Below are 19,008 nucleotides of genomic sequence, written 5' to 3' on the forward strand. Positions count from 1 at the left end.
ACCTTCTGTTCACAGCTACCTGTTACCTGCCGTTCAAGTAAACCCCCACCGTTCTTCGGAAGGATGGAGTTTACCTCCCCTTCTCTTGGCATGCCCTAATCCTTCACAGCTTTTACATCACGGGTTAACGGACTATACTGGCCATCTCACTATTTTGTTTCTTAATCTTTTCGCTGATGCCCATTAGTGAATAGGCTTCTCAGGCGCTTGCCAAGTGCAGAATACTTGACCGTCCCAAGCGGACCTGACTTCCTCCAACATCACGGACTGGAAGAGCAGTGGCAGGAAGCTCCGTGTCCATGAGGCAGACCGTGAGCTTTCCAGCCCCTAATCCCCACAGCACCACCGGCTGCGCCGCGGTCACTAACGGTGCAGCAGAGGAGGAAGTCCACTTTCCCCTGAAGACCTTTCTCTATCTGCCTGGACGGTTATTACCTCAACACTTTTGACTACAGCATATTGTTTCTCATACCCACAGATCCAGCTTTGTTTAAAAGCAAAACCCTGTTCTTGTCAAGACGCAAGGATGTGTTGGATCCTGGCACGAGAAGGGAAACAACAACTATAATCTTCCTAGGCAATGATCAAGTAAATACAAATTTAAGCACATTGTTAAGGTCTTGTCCCAATAACCTACCTAACCAGTGGTTCCTGATGTGCTGGCTTAGCAGTCTGTCTGTTCCCTTACAAATACTCATCTGCGAACACAACGAAATTCCCCAGCTACCTACGTCATTACCAAATACCTGTCCTTACTCCGCTTTCCATAGTGACAGCACATCCCCAACGTAACCTCACAATTCATGCAGGTGCCACATTTTAAAAGAAAGTCTAGGTGAACGTGTCAAACATAGTATTTTACAATCTACTCAGCCGTACAGACTAAATTTAGGTCCTTAGGCAATCTAATTAAATATATCCAATCACCTAGATTTTTAGTCAACTGGGTAGGTCGGACAGTACAGCCTTACTCTAAGTGCAAACTGTTAGCCATTTCCCACCAACCTAAAGCCCTCTTACTTTGGGGGCTCCAGCCACCCCCCAAATCAAAGTGTGACCATCAAATAAGTACCATGTTTTTAGCAAAACACAGTAAAAATGAACTATGAAGGTAGGTTATTTCAACTACTTGATTTCACACACACATAAATTTAAACTTTGGAATGTTAAGATGCTGCGGATCCTGGGTTTTCGCTTTGTCCTACCCCACACACTCGAAAGAGATACATACTGTATCCATCAGCACACTTTTAGGTCCCTTCCAAAATAATTCTGAAGGGTTTGTTTCAATATCAAGGTTAGTAAAGATTAGTAAGACAAAGGTTAGCTACACAAAGATGCTTAGTATTTGTCTAACGTGGGATCTGCAAGCACTGGCAACGAGGTATAATAACAAAACCAAAAAAATGGGCATTAGAGCAACCAAAATAAAAACCCAACCACTCAAATGGTGAGACCTACCACCTGTGTGTTCTAGCGGAGAAGCTGAACATAATAGGGCCAAGGAGGACATTCAACTCTAAAAACTATCCAAGTTACCAGAAGGGTAGTCTAGTTTTAAGTAAGTTTAGGCCAGTAACAGTATGAAGAGACCAGTTTCCACTGACTAATAAATTCATACTGCTGTTTTGGGAGCTAATGCAGGGGATTCTTACTCAAAGTACTAACTTAATATCCTTTAACGCTTGTATTAACAAATGCAACCTACTGCCAAGGTCAGAACACCACATATCCTTACTAAAAAATGTTAAAACTGAAACCAAGTTTCTCTCAGAGCCTCAGAAACGGGAACGACAAAGTTTCGATTCAATCCATTTTAAAAACTTTAAGAGAAAATGGCTTTAGAAAAAAATACCATTCTACAGTATTTGTACAGTATTTTGTAGCAATTCTACAAATATTTCTACAGTATTTCACGGACTATTCTGCGGTATGGGAGCAAAGATCATTCTCTCCTACAGGTTCCACCCTCTTTTTTTTTTTTAAAAGATGTCTTAGAGTTACATGTATGGAGGGAATTACAGAAATAAAACTTTTTAAGATCCACATTTATGTCTAAATACCAGAAACCAAGACTTGGGCTATGAAAGATAGGATTATGCCTTCTTCAGCAGAAGCTGCTTCTGGTTTCGGCTTTTTCAAGTATCAGATATGCTCCCATAGAACTCTATCATCATCAGGTCTTTGTACGTGACAAGTCTATACCACTGCTTAAAAAGCTATGAAAATACTTCATTTTTATTTGTGCAATGGGATGTATTAAATGATCCTAGGATAAAAAGCCAATTTATGTCAACCTTATAGAAAAACAAGTTGTTCAACTCATACAACTGATGCAAACATTAAATTCAGAACATAATCTGTCCATGAATGTAACCTCTCCAGAAAGTCAAAAATACTTAAACTTTTCCTTAAAAAAATTTAAGCACTTTTTCGAAGAAAATGGGTCTTTTAAGAAGCTTCAACACCTCATTAGTGCTCAGGACCCTCTAGTTTCAATGTCCTTATTGTCAGACTGATCTATCCTAGGCCAATGTGAGCTGCTTGTTTTGTGGATTTTAGAGGACTTCCTTTTGTCATTTCAATGTCAGACTGATTGGACTCCAGCTTCATTCTAAGATTTCATCTTCCTGTGATAGATATCCAGTATCAGGGCCAGAGGTTAGTGCTGGCCTCCTAGGTCCAAGCCCGAGTTCTCAGTCAAGGCCAGACAGGAGTGAGCAAGATGTAAACTACCAGCAACCAATGAAGCGTTCTACGGGACAGCATCAGTTACGCCATTTCTATCTTGCACTGCTTTCTGCCTTCCTTCCTGACTCCCCTATCATGCTGTTTGACACGACTGTAGCTAACCAATCTGATCCAACACCCGACTCAGGATGATCGGTCCAACTCCCTGCAGAACTTTCTAGAGAAAGCACCACTTAAAGCAACAGCCATCTCACGGGAGTAGTTGGGACCCCTGTTCAGAACTATGCCTTTAGTTTACTCGGTGCTTTGCTTGCCACAGAGAGGTAGGCAAGAGCAGGGTCAGAGACTAAACCCAGTTTCTCACTGGCAGAGCTTACGTTGGCCCAACGGCAATCCTCACTTTTCTCCCTCTTGCTTGCTTGCGACCTGCTCCACTCTGATCTTCTGAGTTTCTTAAACACGAAGCTTCTTTCTTTCCATACATATTAATTCTAAACCTGAGGCAGCGTGCTTGCTTCGGCAGCACATATACTCAACTTGAGGCTGCTTCTGGAAACTTGAATTCTCCTGGACAGTAGTGATATCTATTGCACCTTTCTTCCCAAAGTTTTCTGGGCTGCGCAAGGCATGACAGTCTACCAAAGTATTACTTGGCCATTACTCTCCCTCTGAGATTATTAGAGTATGAATTGCTTACAAGCTAGAAGACAGATCCACGATTCTTCAAAGGTACCTAAAACACTGATTAGCAACAAAGGTTGAACTTTTTCCCCTGGGTAGGTCTATGCAGTCCTAGTAATTATAATGTATACTGCAAAACAGTTCATGCCAGCAGTTGCTACCAGTAAGCTAACTGCTAAGAAAACAAATCCCTCGAGACACTACCTTGTACCTTACGGTAATTACAGGATTAGCCTTTGTTCCAAAATTTATCAACTAAACCTACACCACCATCTAAAACTCAACTCCAGCTCGGCTTGTAGCAAAATTCCTAGGAGTTATGAAGAAGTTTAAGATCTGATTTAAAATGGCTAAAATAAAAAATCTTAAAGCAAACAAATAGACAAACCTAAACTTACCAGAACCTAAAACACCAACAAAACACTAGACTGTAGTCAAGTTTTAGTTCTACAGTTTGACTCCTGATTGATTCCTCACTTCACATCAGTGAGGGGCCTTTAAGAAGATTAAGTGTTCTGTGCAAACCCAATAGAATTACGATTAGGGGATCTAATGTCGTCACATAGCTACGGTTAAGTTAGCAGTGTTGTGTAGTAGTGATATCAATGATGGCTTCTAAAAGCATCGGTTCCCAGAGTTTCATGTATTAGATACGTGCGTATAAGATATTCGGTTGAGGACAGCCATTAGCATTTGGTAAAGATGGTAAATGGAGTGTTAACTTCTCCCAGCCAGTACACCATTTCCCCTCATTAAAATGTTAAGTCATCTGGGGGGAGGGGAAGGAAGAATTCAACTTTACTTCATAATTCAAAGTCAATTATCAGTATACATTTAAGTTTTTAAAACCTAAATGTTCCAAGTACAGAGTAAAGAATAAGCTGTCCAGAAAGCACACACTTAAATTTTCTCCTCTTGGGAGTTTTATAAAGGGATTTTGAACCTTGATGGCGAGAATCCCAAAACGAGAGTAAAATGAATTCTTTTTATTGCAAACAAACGTCTAAATTAATTTCTCCACCCACTTTCTTTAGAAAGAAAAAGAAATCAGCAGGCTAAGGAGATACCCATTCAAGAACTGACATGATTAAAAATTAAGATATAAATGGGTGACTCACAATGTCATTAGCTTACAAAGATGGTGGAGTAACTACTACAAGCACACTAGTTATACAGTATTTTGTGGGAGAAGGGCATACAGACATAGCTAACTTCATATAGATCCCATTAGACAACTGGATTTACAACAAGTTTTTTTAATAAGAAATGGGCAAAGCCAGCTTTCTTTTCAGAATCAAAATGCAGAACAAATGGAAAAAGTATGGTATTGAACCTTCACAAGTTTGAGCCTCCACAAAGAATGCAACCAAGTTTTACATTTTTAACAGCCCTTCTACATACACTCCATCTTCTCTATCTTGGTTCCAATTTTTATCTTCATTCCCAATTATGCCAATTCCATTGTTATTTAAAAGAAGAAAAAAAGCCTTCCCAGTTATTGTCGGAAACTACTATTGAAGCTTTCCCCCTCCACTACTCAGCGAACTAGAGAGAGGATGGAGTGTACTATGAGCAGTACAGAGTCTTATGCAATTCATGAGGACGCCTTAGTCCTTACATGAATCTGGTTGCTAACATTTCTATTATATTGTGACAATGACTCCCGACTGTTATCTCTGTGAGAAATGGGGGGAGTAAATTCTTAATAAAAGACACCAGGTACAAAGCAACATTTTACTTTTGTTGTGATAAAAAAAAAAGTCACATTTTACAGATAAAATGTAGAACCCTGAAATACTGACACATTCTCTTATCGTGCACAATGCTGAGGTTCTCTTACGATTCACTTTAAAACTGCAATTAAAAATGTACAAAAAAGAAAAGAAAAAAAATCAACCCACAAAGCTTCTAAAAAAGGAACCCGCAGGCACTTCCTCTTGTGGAATGTTTAAAAAGTTAGCCTACTAAAGAAAACAGTCGACTTCTTGTGAAGGTTTTGGAGAAATATGTATCAGTTCGTTTTATTTGGGTATTCAATAATATCCTTGGTGATAATGCTGACTCCATGGCTTCTGACCCCAGAATTGCTGTAAGAGAAAATTTTTTTTTTAAAGAAAAAAACATCAATAAGCCACTCAAACTGCTTTTAGGAAATGACAATCTAATTCAGAGTAACTGCTGGAAACAAATTTACACCTGTCATATACCTCTGACTTCTACCAAACCAGATTTAGTTAGTATTAATATCCCATTATTATCAATAAACACGTTACAAAAGGAAACACATCATGACTTGGTTAGTTTATACCATTAAAGCTAGCAATAAAAAGAACCGTCTGTATTAAAGAATATTTTATTATAACATTAAATTACAGCGAACTCCACCTATATTCACACCTTGCCCTGTAACACTCCAATCCCTGGACAAGTTTTTCAAGACTGACTCTTTATGAACTTAAAGTGCAATTAATGTCCATAGCACGTAAGAGATTACTTACACCCTGCTGCCACTGGTTGTAGCCCTGAGATTGATTTTTGTAGCCACGATTGTTTCCTCGTCCTCTGAAGTTCTGCAGGGGGGCGGGGGGGGGGGGTGAGAGAAAAAGACATCTTTAAGAACTCCGAGCACAGCCTGTTAGTTCTGTACCTGGGGGAGGCAACAGCACAGAAAGGATCGGCTGCTGGCAATGAGGAAGCGCCAGGAACCCTCTGCTGCTGTTCTCGGGTGTAGAATTTATTCAGCTAAGGCATCAACCTGACTCAAATCTAGTTCACCTGAAAATCAAATTCAGTGAGCCTCAGCTTCCTTCACTAGTCTAAACACCACTGCAGACAGACACACAGGCTGCGCTGCTTCCGACTCTTAGTGAGGCTTGTGATGCAAACCTACAGCCTTCCAGACTAGATCCTGCAGCCCATCAGTGCCTGGAGAGCTTGAAATCATTACCTGGTTGTAGTTCCCTCTGTTGGGCATGCCACCTCTGTTGTAGTTCCCTCTGTTGGAATAACCGCCTCGGCTGGGAAACACAGGGCCACGCGGGTACGGATAGCCAATTCCGCCACTGCCGCCGCCGCCGCCGCCTCTCTGCGGCATGTTGCCCCTCCTGTTGTAGCCACCGCGGTTCCCAGGAGCTACAAACGAAGAGATGCTTCGTTTAACAGCATGTTCTGCCTCTTTTACACACAGAACTAACTACAGGAACCTCGAGACCAGTCCTTTATCGTAGAAGTTAATTTTGCAGGCCATTAATTTAACCACTCACGTAATCTACCTGTTTATCAAGTCACACGATTTTTAACCAGTTCCTAGGGCAGCAGGATCAACCGAATTCAACGTCCGAGGTCAAACTCCACTAAACCACCCCCCCCCAACTTCGAGATTCTCATCACTTGTTCAGCTGCGAAGCAAACAAGGCCCGCGCTCCCAGCGAACTTGCCTCCTCCTCGGAAATTGCCACCACGCATGTTGAAGCCGCCACGGCCTCTGTGGCCACCGCCTCTGTTGAACTGGTTCTTGCCACTCTTATTTTTATTGCTCTTCTTCGAGCCAGTGTTTTGTTTCTTTTCTGGCGGAAGAGCCTTTTTGCTTTCTTCCTTATACTGCTCCAGAAGTTTCTGGGCTTCCTCCTTCTGCAGTTCAACATAGGTTATTTCATCAAAGCACTCAGCCACCTCGGGCAGCGTAAAGTTTCCTACAAGGAATAAGGTCAGATTAGCTTAAAACCTCCACAACCCTGAAGCCCAAACTCAAGTGGCTTTTGTTCTCTGAAACGACACCATGTGTTCTACTCCTGGTTTATGAACGTGTTTTCCTAGAAACAGAAATAAACCAAACCTTCATTTACATGGAACGAATATGTGACTCGTCAAACAGTATTGCTGACAGGAGACTTCACTCAATTTAAAAACAAATCACACAAGATTAACACGGTAACAGACTCAAATTCCATACCTTTCATTTTGAGGACTGCGTGTTCTGGTAGGTCTTTTCCCTCGACTTCTGCTTTCTTCTGTGTTCTCTGCTTATAGTCTTCATCTTTCGGGCAAACTACAACAGCTTTTCGTTGGAAGCCTGCGAACAGGCACATTTTTCTCCTCTGGGCAGCAGCAGACACATTTGTCTTGAAAGCAAAGTTTATAAAGCCAGATGTTAGCTCCACACCAAACCCAACAATCCACTCCTTTTTTCAACCTCAAAACTACTGCTTACCTGATCCAGAATAAAATTCCGCTTCTTACGGGCAGCAATCTCAATAAACTTTCCAAGACACTGGGGAGCTCTCTGCAACAGCGTGTTCAGTTTTCCTGTATCCGCCATCTGCTTCTTAAACCCGGCCACCTGTTTTAAAAGTTAAAAAGTTCCTTTGAACTTGTGAATGAAGCTTATTTTTTCTAGTATCAGCTCAGATCTATGTGGAAACCAGACATTTGCTAATTTAAATACTGCCTTTCCTCGTCATTATGAAAAGGCTCACTTTACCATGTAACAAGATCCTCTGCTGTTCACTATTTTTTTAGCTACTAAATGTTGCCAGTTCAAGAAATTTCATAAGGAAAAAAACCAGTAAAACCTAGCCACCGGGAAGCACTTTACCTTAAACATAAAGGTAACTTATGTCTTCTACTTCAATCAATCTTAACTCTGACGAACTCTTACCTCTAAACACTAACAAAATGCATAAAAACATCAGACAAAAAAGTTAGAATACCTTCCGGTCTTTTTAAAATGCTGAGAGGACACCCTAAATATTTTTACTTACCATCATTTTATCCATTATGGTGTTTGTTCCAAGAATGTTGTATTTACCAGGGTTTTCTGCTGCATGTTTAGTAACCCAGGTGGTTTTCCCAGCTCCTGGCAAGCCAATCATCATAACAACCTACAGCAAAAAGAAATGGCATTTCACTTATCACTACAGTCATCTAAGAATCCCTTATACGTATTTTTTAAATGCACAAGAACCCAGTTTAGATGACAATCACTGGCTGATGGCACCTGGCATGACAGAATGAAACTGCAATCATTCAGATCTTCCAAATGTCATTTTTGCCAAACAAAAATAATCTTCAAATGCTTAAGAAGGGGAAAAAAAAAAAAATCCAACTTACCTCACAATCTTTCTTCTCTTCAGGTCCCTTTGGTCCTCTAACTCGATCCTCCAAGGGGACATTCTGGATAAAAGTATAATCTTCCGGTATCGGCAAATATGGCTTTTCCTTCTGACCAAAATTAAATTCAACTGCACAGTTGTGGCAGAGAACATGCGGAAAAAGTGGCCTTCCGGCAAGAATTTCCTTACTGATTTTGAAGGCAACGCCAAGATCTTGCCCATTCTTTGCATAGGAGAGTTCTACTTCATCACTTTCAAAGTTCTGTTAAATCAGGAAAAAATTGATGGTTTTAATCTGCTTTAAAAACTTTTTCTAAAAAATTCTTCAAAATCTGAAGAATGAAGCTTATCCTATGGAAAATATATTTAGGCTGAATGTTAGGAGCTTTTTAACAGTTATAAACGATGTGGGGCACCAGGGTGCTCAGTGGGTTAAGACTCTGCCTTTGGCTCAGGTCATGGTCTCAGGGTCCTGGGATAGACCCCCAAGCCCCACATCAGGCTCTCTGCTCAGCGGGGAGCCTGCTTCCCCTTCTCTCTCTGCCTACTTGTGATCTCTGTCAAATGAATAAATAAAATCTTTTCCTTAAAGTTATAAACAATGAAAAACATGTATCTAGAAGCAGAAACAATGCTGCCTTAGCAAATGGAAGAGATTTCCAGGTCACCTTCATGTTAAGTAGCTCAGAGTCAGAATAGTAGTGAAGGCTAATGCTGATATACTTTTCAAAGAATTCCTAGCTAAAGAACTTCTCAATTAAACACAGAAATTTAGCTGACTTACAGCAAAACATGTAATCACATCATTTTCATCAAATTTCTCTCCATAATCTTCAGTCTCACAGTTGCATGTTTTTATTCCTTTAAGAGAATACCCATAAGAAAATTCTTCTTCACCTAAGGAAATAAATTAACTTTCATGAAAATGATTGTTCAAAACAGTCCAGTGACCCACATATTTTAACATTCAAGATGGAAGGAATCAAGAAAAATGGGTCTATAACCAACATTCTTCCACTTACACTTTAGATGTAGAGAATTAATAAGCTGGATGGGTTATTTAACTATGTGAAAAACTGCATACCATGCGATAGTGATTTTTAACCCACTGATCATAAAACAAGTAATCATTAAAAAACAAAAAAACAGAAACAACCTGAAGGTCAGCTGATACCTACACTATAAACTAGTGGTACTGTTAACACCTAAAATACTACAAAACAGATTAAAAACAGGCAGAAGATTTAGAATGCCTTGGCGTCTAACTACTGAAATCAGACTCCTAAACACGCATGAGCACATACTACTCAAATGGAAACTTTACCAAGCAACATTCCACTTGTGGTTAGTGACCAGCCAATCCGAACTTCGTGTATGTCAATATCTTTTGTATATAAATGCCTTACTGGGATCTTCTCTGTAACCTGAAAATCAAATCATAAATCATTATAAGGAAGATAAACCCCTGAAACCCTAGCTTGTTTCATCTGGGCAATAGGTAATTCTTCTCTGGCTACTAATACAAAAAGACACCCATTCTACCCCACCATCTCTGCCCTACATTTACAAGAACTTTAAAAATTGATAGAACTTAAAACTTGAAACTATAAAGGTTCAAGTCAAGTCCCTGGTTGACTTCACATTTAAAAGAACAGTTTATGTTTAGAAATTACAGATACTCGACTCAACATCTATTACAATATACATTCAACATGTTTGGCTCTAGAACAAAACTTGAAGCCTAACCAAATTATTTTTAAACCCTTCGTAGGCCTTTCAAGTGCCTGATAAGGAGCTCCCTAAATAAAAACAGGCTGACTCTACAACACAAATTTCTGATGTAACAGATCTGATTAACTGTTATAACAGGTTTTTTCAAGTCCCTCTTCTAATCCACAGAAACTTCAAAGTTCCACTGACACCTAACTCTCAGGCAAATGGAAACTCACAGACTCTTTAAAAAAACAAACAACCCCCCCCACCCACAAAACTGCATTTACCTTCATCTCAAAACAGACTTTGCCTTTTGACACACCGTAAGATGCCCTTCCTCCAGCCCAAAGAAAAGCAAAACTCTCCATAGTGAGGGAAGAAGCACTGAGGCGGTCTCTTGAGATTTTAAAATGTAGATCACAATTATCTGCAATTATATCAAATACCATATTATTTCTTTTGACATCCAACGTAAACACATCTGCTACATAGACAAAACCTGGTTATCGCGTTCTGGCATAATCTCCTAAAGCTGCATGGACACAGTTTCTACCAATCATGCTGCTGTTCTCCTCCTCACCTTCAGCCCCACTCCCACCGACTCACGTTCACCAAATTTTATCAACTAAATTGCAAACTGCCTACGAAACCAGAAACACCAAGGTTTAACGTGTATTTTAAGTATATAAAATAATCAAGACAATGTGACATGGGATACATACCTGCTCTGCTCTTTACCTTGATATAGAGGCAAGCAGTAGAGGATAGCAGGAAATCAAAGTGAAGCATGCCAGAACCAGGTAGAATTTACCAGTGCCACAACAAAACTGAAGGGAGTCCATGACCACATACTTTAAAATGCAGGAGTATGAGCTGTTGATTCTGCACTTTGTAATTTTACAGGGGCTCTAGATCCTAAATTCTCAAACTTGTGAAGGCAGCAGCCTCAACCTAGCCAAGTGCAAACCTGGTTGTCTTAACACTGTTACTACGTCCCTTTTCCTCAGGCTTGCTGGTTGGTCAGTAACAATGGGGGATTATCCACTCCCCGGATTACCCAAATCCCCAAGAAAGGTCTTTAACCTAGCTACCTTTGGGTCAGTGGCTCATTAGCATGCACCTTCTTGGGAGTGCCCACCTCAAATTAAAAAGTTGTTTTAAGTTTTTACTGATGAAAGGAAATTAGGTCTATAGTTTGGAATTCTCCTTAAATCAGCTTTGCTCTCAAATTCCTGATCACTGGCAGAATTTTCAATTAAACAATTGTGTTTGAACCCAATATAGATAGCCATAAATGAGATAATGTTCCTAGGTAATCAGCTAAAAGCCCATCTACTTGGAATAGTGTTAACTTCTGGAATCACCGCTTCACTACCTTGCCAATTCCAATTTAGTTTGTACTTAAGCAACCGAACTACGTAAAATAAAACTCAGATCAACTGTTTTTCCATGTGCAGTTTTCTTCCTTTAAAGACTCCCTTAGTTCAACTACCTGTAAAGCATATTTAATATATTAAAAGTTAACATTTACAGCCCCACAAATCTGATTAAAGGTAATTTGTATTTGAAAACATAGGAATCTAAATTTTAACTCCCTCGATCTATGGGACAGGTTCACACCTTACCACCTACTCCTCCAGCGATTATTTCTACGCTTTGTTCTAGTTATCAAACTGAAAAACTGTGAATTCTGATCAAATACTAAACCAACAAAATGTTTTTATTCAAAATCACACTTCTGACAGCCAAGGCCCATTTAGAGGTTTGCAATACTTCCTCATACTCAATTGCAACCCAACTGGGTAAAGTAGCAGTGTTTACAGCGCTGCCATTGATACCATTCGCTGCTGAAGAAAGCTAGTAGCCCAGTGATAGCCCACTGCTGCTGCCCCAGGTCTTTGGAAGAAATCAACTTATGTTAAAGCAGCAGCTACTGAACTGGAATTGAGAACAAAAGAGCAGTTATTGAAAAAGTAATATTACAATCTTTTAGAATAGGGAATATACTTGTGTGCTAATGGGAAAAGTCATTAATACATACTTAACTAGCCCAAATAGCTCACTTAATTCTACCAAAAAAATGAAATTACTTTATTGTAGGAGCCTCTAACGACAAGTTACAGGTAGTCTTACAGGTTTCCATTAATTAACTAAACCAAAAACTGACATTAATTTTACATTCCTACAAACGAACTTTCTAGTCATATAAAATATACCACCAAATTGCTGAAGCCTGTAAAATTATCAATACGACACAACTGATGCTGTACTGAGTATTTAAGCTTCCAGAATCTGAATACAACCCATCATCATCTTCCTGCTTTTAGGTTTACGCTAAGTTTTCTGCATTTAAGTTCAGCGCCCTGCGTCAAGTACTCCGACATTTTGGACCCAAAATCGCCACATTTAGTAACTAGGGAGGAAAGGGAAGGAACAGCTTCACTTACAAGTATCAAGACAAACCACTGTGTCATCGAAGTGCTCATCTTCTTCTTCAACAGGTGGCTGAGGAGATTTGGCTCTGAAAGACAGAATTGTCTCCTGATTCAGCTTTTCCTACCCAAGAAAGAACGGGGGCGGGTCAAACTAGATCGGCATTCTCTACCTGCTATACTTGTTCTCTTCAATGTACTCAAAATATCCACGGCCATGATCTTCTCGAGGTCTTTTCACCCCTCTTTTTTTATCTCCGCCTTTCTGCTCTGTTTTGCCGTCTCCTATAACACACAACACCCCTACCATAAGGGGCCAAGCCGCGGCACCACGGCGGGGGGGGATGCCCCTCCCGCCTGCGGACGCAAAAAGCCCAACTCTCGTTCCTTTTTGTAAGCGTTTACAATCGACGAATCCAACGCGAATTCAAAGAACAATCAGCTTGGAACCGGCCTGCAGTTAGTGACGCAGTCCAAAGACATTCCTAATTTTGCCAGCCTACTCGAAGGTTCGAGAAAGCTCCTGGAGACTAGCGCGGCCCAGGCCCCGAGCCCACGTGTATCCCGAAGAGAGTTCAGGAAGGGGGGGAGGGGCCGGCCGGCCCGCGCGCCCTCCCCGCCCCTCCCCCACCCGGGCCCGCGTTCCCCGCGGCCGCATTGTACTGATCTTCCGCCCCGCTCTCCCCGCCCGGCCCCTCCCGCCGGAAGTGACGTCACGCCGAGCCCCTGCGCTCCTTGCACAATACCGCGGCCCAGCACCGCCAAAGCGCGCCCGCCCCGGGCCCTCGGGCCTCTCCCCTCCCCCCGAGACATGTGCCCGCACCGCGCGCACGCAGCGCGGCGGCGCCACCGCGGGCCGACGGGGCTCCCGCCCGCCGCCCGCGGCTCCTCCCCCTCCAGCGGCAGCTGCAGCTTCCCCCCCCCCCCGCCGGCTCTCCAGCCACATAATGGAGACGCCGCCGCCGCACACGCCGAGCCCGAGGCCTGGCAGGCCTCGAGGCCGGGCGGGATTCCCCGCGCCCCCTCCCCCCCCCCGCCTCCCCCGCGGCGGCCCCCGCCCGGGGCTCCCTCCCCCCGGCGGGGCTCCGGCAGGCCTGGGGCACGGTCCCCACCCCGCGCGGGCCTCCCGCCGCGCGCAACGTACAACGCAGCACTCACCCGCCGCCGGAGCCCCGGGGCGACCGCCGCCTCCGCCGCCTTCCGCCTTCTTCTTACCTCCCGCCTGCTGCTGGCCCTGCCTCGCCCCGGGCGGCGCCACCGTCACCGCGAATAGCGAGGTGGGGCCGCTGCTCTTCCCCGCGGCCTCCTTGGCGGCCCCGCGCTGCTGTGGGGGCTGTTGCTGCGGCGTCGCCGGCGGTTGAGGCTGCTGCTCCCCGTGCCCGTTCTCGTCGCCCGCGCCTTCCTCCTCGTCGCCGAGCTCATCCTCCCCTTCCTGGAAGCCCTGATCGTCGCCGTTCTCGTCCTCCGAGGCGGCCTCCTCCTCCTCCATCGGGCCCGCGTCGGCCGCCCCCGCGGCCCCGTTCTCCTCCCCTAGCTCCATCTGGTCGCCATCCAGGGCGGCGATCCCTTCCTCCTCCTCTTCCTCCTCCTCCTCCTCCTCGTCGCCGCCGGCCGCGGCCTCCTGCTCGAGGCCTGCTCCCGAGCGCCCGGCGGAATCCCCGCCCAGGTCTAGGCTGCCGTTCCCGGGCTCCATGGCGGGGCGGCCCCCGGCCTCCTCGTCGTCCAGCGCGGCCTGGAGTCGCTCCATGAGCTCGGCCTTGAGGCCCTTATCGGAAAGGCGCCGCTTCTTGAGCTCCTCTTTCAGCTCCGAGACCTTCAGCTTTTTTACATTAACAGGCGAGGAACTCATGGTGAGGGCCCCGATTCACCGCTAGGCGCTGGCTCAAACTCGGCTCCGCTCGCTCGGCCACTGGTGGCGGCTGCTGCGGCTGCTCCTCGGCCCGGGCGGCGGCTGCGGCTGCGGCTGGAGGTGGGTTCGTGCTGCAGAGCGGACCCGCCTGGTGTCGAACGGCGCCAATTCCTTTCACCGAGTTCGCGAGGGAGACGCGGAGACTCGCCTGGCGCGAGCGAGCACGCAACGTCCTCTCGCAGGGGCGGCGCCGCGCACGTAATATAGCCGCCCCGCCCCCTGCGCTGACGGGAGCGCTGCGCAGGAGGAAAGCCGGAGCGCGCCCGCGCCCCGCCCCGCCCATTACCGTACTTCCCTCCCCGCCCCCACGCCGAACCCGCCGAGAGCGCGGCGCAGGCCGCGCAGTGCGTTTCCAATTGGGACCGAGCAAATGGAGAAGGAAACCGCCTTTCAGTTAAACCGATGCACCGCAGCCTCTGTTGGCTTCCCTAGTAGTCTGGGCAGCCCTCGGCTGGCTCTTTGCCTCTCCAGCCCGGAGGCCGGGTTCACCCCCGAGGCGCGCAGGCCTCGCCTCGGCATGTTCCACGCGAGCCCTCCACCTTTTCTTCCATCTTAGATTTGCCTTCTTATCTCTCTCTCCGGCTATTTGCTTAAAAACTCTTTGGAATCTTACTTCCGTGTTGATTTGTGCAGCGCAAATTGGCAGTTACTGTACGCGGGTGTGTGGGGGGGGTTCCTTTGGCTTCATATTTGGTTTAATTTTCCCAAGTCCTGCCTCGCGCCCTGGATTTTTTAAGTTCGGGAAGGGCGAGGGCAGAGCATCTCTTTTGTCTCTTCCCCCACCCCTGATGCAGGGCTGGATTGGGGAGCGTGATCCTCTCTACTCCCTGCTGCAAAGGCTTGCTGGATGGGCCTCCTCGGGCCGCTGCTCTCATGCTGCTGAGAGCCCAAGAAGTTAAAGCAGCCTCAGAATGGCATTTCTGAGTTTTCCCTACCTACCCAGAGAGACAGACCTCTGCAGGATTAATTCCGTCCAACTTAGGACCTGGCCATCCACACCAGCATTGAGACCCAGTCAGATCATACATTCTGTTTCTGCTCCTAATCCCGTAGAAATACTCCTGAGTAAATAATGCTGAAACTAGTAAAAGCTCATGACAAATAAAGGGCCGGGATTTTGTTTAAAAAAAAAAAAAAAAAAAGGCAACGATCGATCTCGGAAAGAAATCTGTTATTTTGGTGTATTTCAGAAGTTTAAGTTTTCTCTTTACTAAATAAAAGGCGTGTTCTTGAGGTTTTTTGCACAGGGGTGACAGAATTTAGATTTGTGATAGAGGGGATCATCTTAAACCCCAGAAAATCTGCACAGTGACTAGCTAGTGGTCCAGTATCTCCAACTAAGGTCAGTTCTACCCACCGATTGCTGCTTTATAGCTGGTACAGTAATGCTGCCCCAATGTTAATTTGGAACAATATGAACACTGTCATAGGCCAGTGTGATTTAACAGATTAATAGATTTTGGTTTTAAAGTTTCTTCTCCATAGCTTTTTAAGAAGAATGTATTTTACCACGCAGTCATTATAAAAATGAAATATTAGGGGCGCCTGGGTAGCTCAGTTGGTTAAGTGACTGCCTCCAGCTCTGGTCAGCATCCTGGAGTCCCAGGATAGAGTCCAGCATTGGGCTCCCTGCTAAGCAGGGAGTCTGCTTCTCCCTCTGACCCTCCCCCTTCTCATACTTGCTCTCTCTCTCTCAAATAAATAAATAAAATCTTTTTTTTTTTTAAAGATGAAATAGGGGCACCGGGGTGGCTCAGTGGGTTAAAGCCTTTGCCTTCGGCTGGGGTCATGATCCCAGGGTCCTGGGATTGAGCCCCACATCCAGCTTTCCACTCAGCAGGGAGCCTGCTTCTCCCCTCTCTCTGCCTGCTTCTCTGCCTACTTGTGATCTCTGTCTGTAAAATACATAAATAAAATTTTAAAATAAATAAATAAATAAAAGATGAAATATTAACATTTGTGAAATGATTAGAGTTGAAGTTATTGGACTATGTACAGTACTGGTAATTCTCACTTTAAGTTAGTGGAGGTGGAAGGCACCCAAAATAGGAACTTCCAAGTACTGCCAAAAACTCACTTAGCCTTTGGTTACAATGTCCTTGGAGCTTATAAACAACTCACAGACTGGAGTTATAAATTCTTTGGGAAGAATGGGAAGGGGGGGTTACATGTTCACAAACCGGATCATCAGCTCCTTCATGAATCAAAGTTACATGTAGTTAACATGATGGCCCTTTAAGGTTGTAAGTGTCCTTAGATAGGTTCACTATTTTAAATATTAGTGTTATTAAAAAACATTTTCATTTGATCGGAAATAAACTATGAAAGTTTATATGTCTAAATATCCATCTATGACCATCGTTCTTGGCATGTTAAGTCAGTGGTAACAAGCAAGAAAAATAAGACTAGATGGACATGAAAAGTTCCGTGGCTTTATCTCCAAGAGCTTCGTCGACTTTCAGAGCTCGATGGAGCTGAGAGATGGTCTTCAGGCTGCCCATTTTACAGTCTGGGAGGCTGAGGGCCTGCCCACCCCAGCACTCCTTCACTACATGGGGCCTTCTTAGAGGACATTTGAAAGAAAAACAGCTTTTACAAATGACCAGAGCCCTCATGTTACTGTTTGTCCTTTTTACAAAAGATGAAATTTACCATTCAATATTTTACCACTTGCAAGTCCAAATAGCCACTTGTACTTCTAATGTCACGCTTGTCCTGCTCTGCAGAGGCCAGTAAAAGTACGAATCACTTCCCCTAAATCACTGAGGGACCTAGAAGAGTCCTGAGATTCCCCCTTTTTGAAATCTTAGAGACTACGAAGAATACAGAGTGGAAGAGGGGACAAAGGAAGTCTCAATTGCAAAAAGGGATTAGCCGATGATGTGTGGGTTTTCGATGGATGGCACACTTAGGGTGCTCAGAATATACAGCTGACAGTTTCAGGTTGGTGCGAAGGTTAGTTAGCCTGTAGTTAGACACACAGTAGTAGACACACAGTTCACTCAGAAAATATGTTTGAGCACATTCTCCAAAGCAGGCAGGTCTACTAGGAATACGGCGGTGAACTGTGTAACTCTGCCTTCAGTCTCTCAGGGAGAGTTAGGCAGTAAATAAAATCAAGGTGGTAACAGGTCCTACGAGGAAATGCATGTCAGGAGAACAACAGGGGATGTTCATGTGGGGGTGAGAATTTAGCTGTAAATGGGGATGGAGGGGTGTCAGGAAAGCCAAAGAAATAAGGTAACAGCAAGCATCTAGCAGAGGTGGAGGGAAAGAACAGCAAATATAGAAAACAGAGGGAAAGGACGGGAAGTGAGATCAGAGAGCGGAGAGAGTCAATGCCCAACATATCCATTTATCTACTTAAATATTTACTGAACACCTGCTATGTACCAGTACTATATACCATGTGCAGGGAAAACAGACATGACTGACATAGACTCAGGCCTCCGGCAGCTTGCATTTTGGAGATAACCACTAACTAGTACAGCTACATGGGGAACAGCCACCCTCATCCATTCCTGAGCCGCTGTCCGCAGAGCTCCCCTGGTGAAGGTCTGTAGACACACTTACCCACCCACTGACATTCACACATGCAAAAACAACACCAAACCAAGCCTCACAGACACACTTACGAAGCCAGTTGTATGACATCTGCCAGGAAACAGTAATTAGCTAAGATTATCTTATATCGTATTCATTATTCTCTATACAGAGCTGCCTGTCATTTGCAGACTTTTGCTGGCCGATACTTAGTCCACCGCTGAAAGTTGTCAGGGGTTGAGAGGGGAAAAATCAAACTCAAAAAAAAAAAAATCAAATCACTCAAAGTGCCTCCAACCCTGTCCTAATTGCCTGGATGCTGTATATCTACACTCTTTGCTTCCCTCCCCTCCTTTCGCTTTGTTCTACCCAGGCACACTTTAGATGCATTGTTTCTTAAGTCTGCTGTGTTTCAGGGCACCTGGGGGGCTCAGTCTGTTAAGCGTCTGCTTTCAGCTCAGGTCACGATCCTGGGCTTCTGGGATCATGATCCTGGGGATCTGGAATCGAGTCCCACAGCAGGCTCCTCTACCCTTCCCCCTGCTCGTACTCATGCTTGCTCTCTTTCTCTCAAAAATAAATACATAAAGTCTTTTTAAAAATAATTTTTTAAAAAAGTTTGCTGTGTTTGTCCAGATTCGTTTATTTGGGATAGGAACTGGCAGCGATTGAGTTCCCGCTAGGTACCAGCCACTGCGCTAGGCATTTTATACCCAACATTTCTAATCCCTGCAGCAATCTCACAAGGTAGGAATTACTGGTTTCGGCTTATGGATATGGAAACCGAGCATCAGAGAGGTTGAGGAACTTGGCCAAAGTTAATAAGCAGCAAGGCTGAGCTATTGAACCAGGACTGCCTGACTCCCCTATTCAAGTTCCTTCTCCTGTACCAGCTGGATGCATCAGGGTTTCAAAGTCAAAGCTGACA

The 19,008-nt window shown here is 44.4% G+C and overlaps 1 protein-coding gene across 2 annotated transcripts; it reads right to left on the minus strand.

The window, feature by feature from the left end:
• Positions 1-4,343: 4,343 nt before the first annotated feature.
• Positions 4,344-14,709, minus strand: HNRNPU (heterogeneous nuclear ribonucleoprotein U). 2 transcript variants are annotated; one of them, XM_044267064.1, is made up of 14 exons: positions 13,844-14,709; positions 12,802-12,913; positions 12,644-12,717; positions 10,484-10,623; positions 9,808-9,907; positions 9,268-9,380; positions 8,482-8,745; positions 8,133-8,252; positions 7,583-7,711; positions 7,325-7,493; positions 6,810-7,064; positions 6,320-6,504; positions 5,871-5,942; positions 4,344-5,459 (listed from the first exon to the last, which is right to left on the minus strand). In XM_044267064.1, exons 1-14 carry the CDS (start codon positions 14,475-14,477, stop codon positions 5,406-5,408), a joined length of 2,421 nt encoding a protein of 806 aa, XP_044122999.1. In that variant the 5' UTR covers positions 14,478-14,709; the 3' UTR covers positions 4,344-5,405. The 2 variants fall into 2 exon arrangements, with proteins under 2 accessions (XP_044122999.1, XP_044122998.1); XM_044267063.1 differs by having other exon boundaries at positions 13,787-14,709.
• Between the last annotated feature and the right edge of the window lie 4,299 nt (positions 14,710-19,008).

The sequence above is a fragment of the Neovison vison genome, chromosome 10, assembly GCF_020171115.1.
Source record: "Neovison vison isolate M4711 chromosome 10, ASM_NN_V1, whole genome shotgun sequence".
In the NCBI taxonomy this organism is placed as follows: domain Eukaryota; kingdom Metazoa; phylum Chordata; class Mammalia; order Carnivora; family Mustelidae; genus Neogale; species Neogale vison.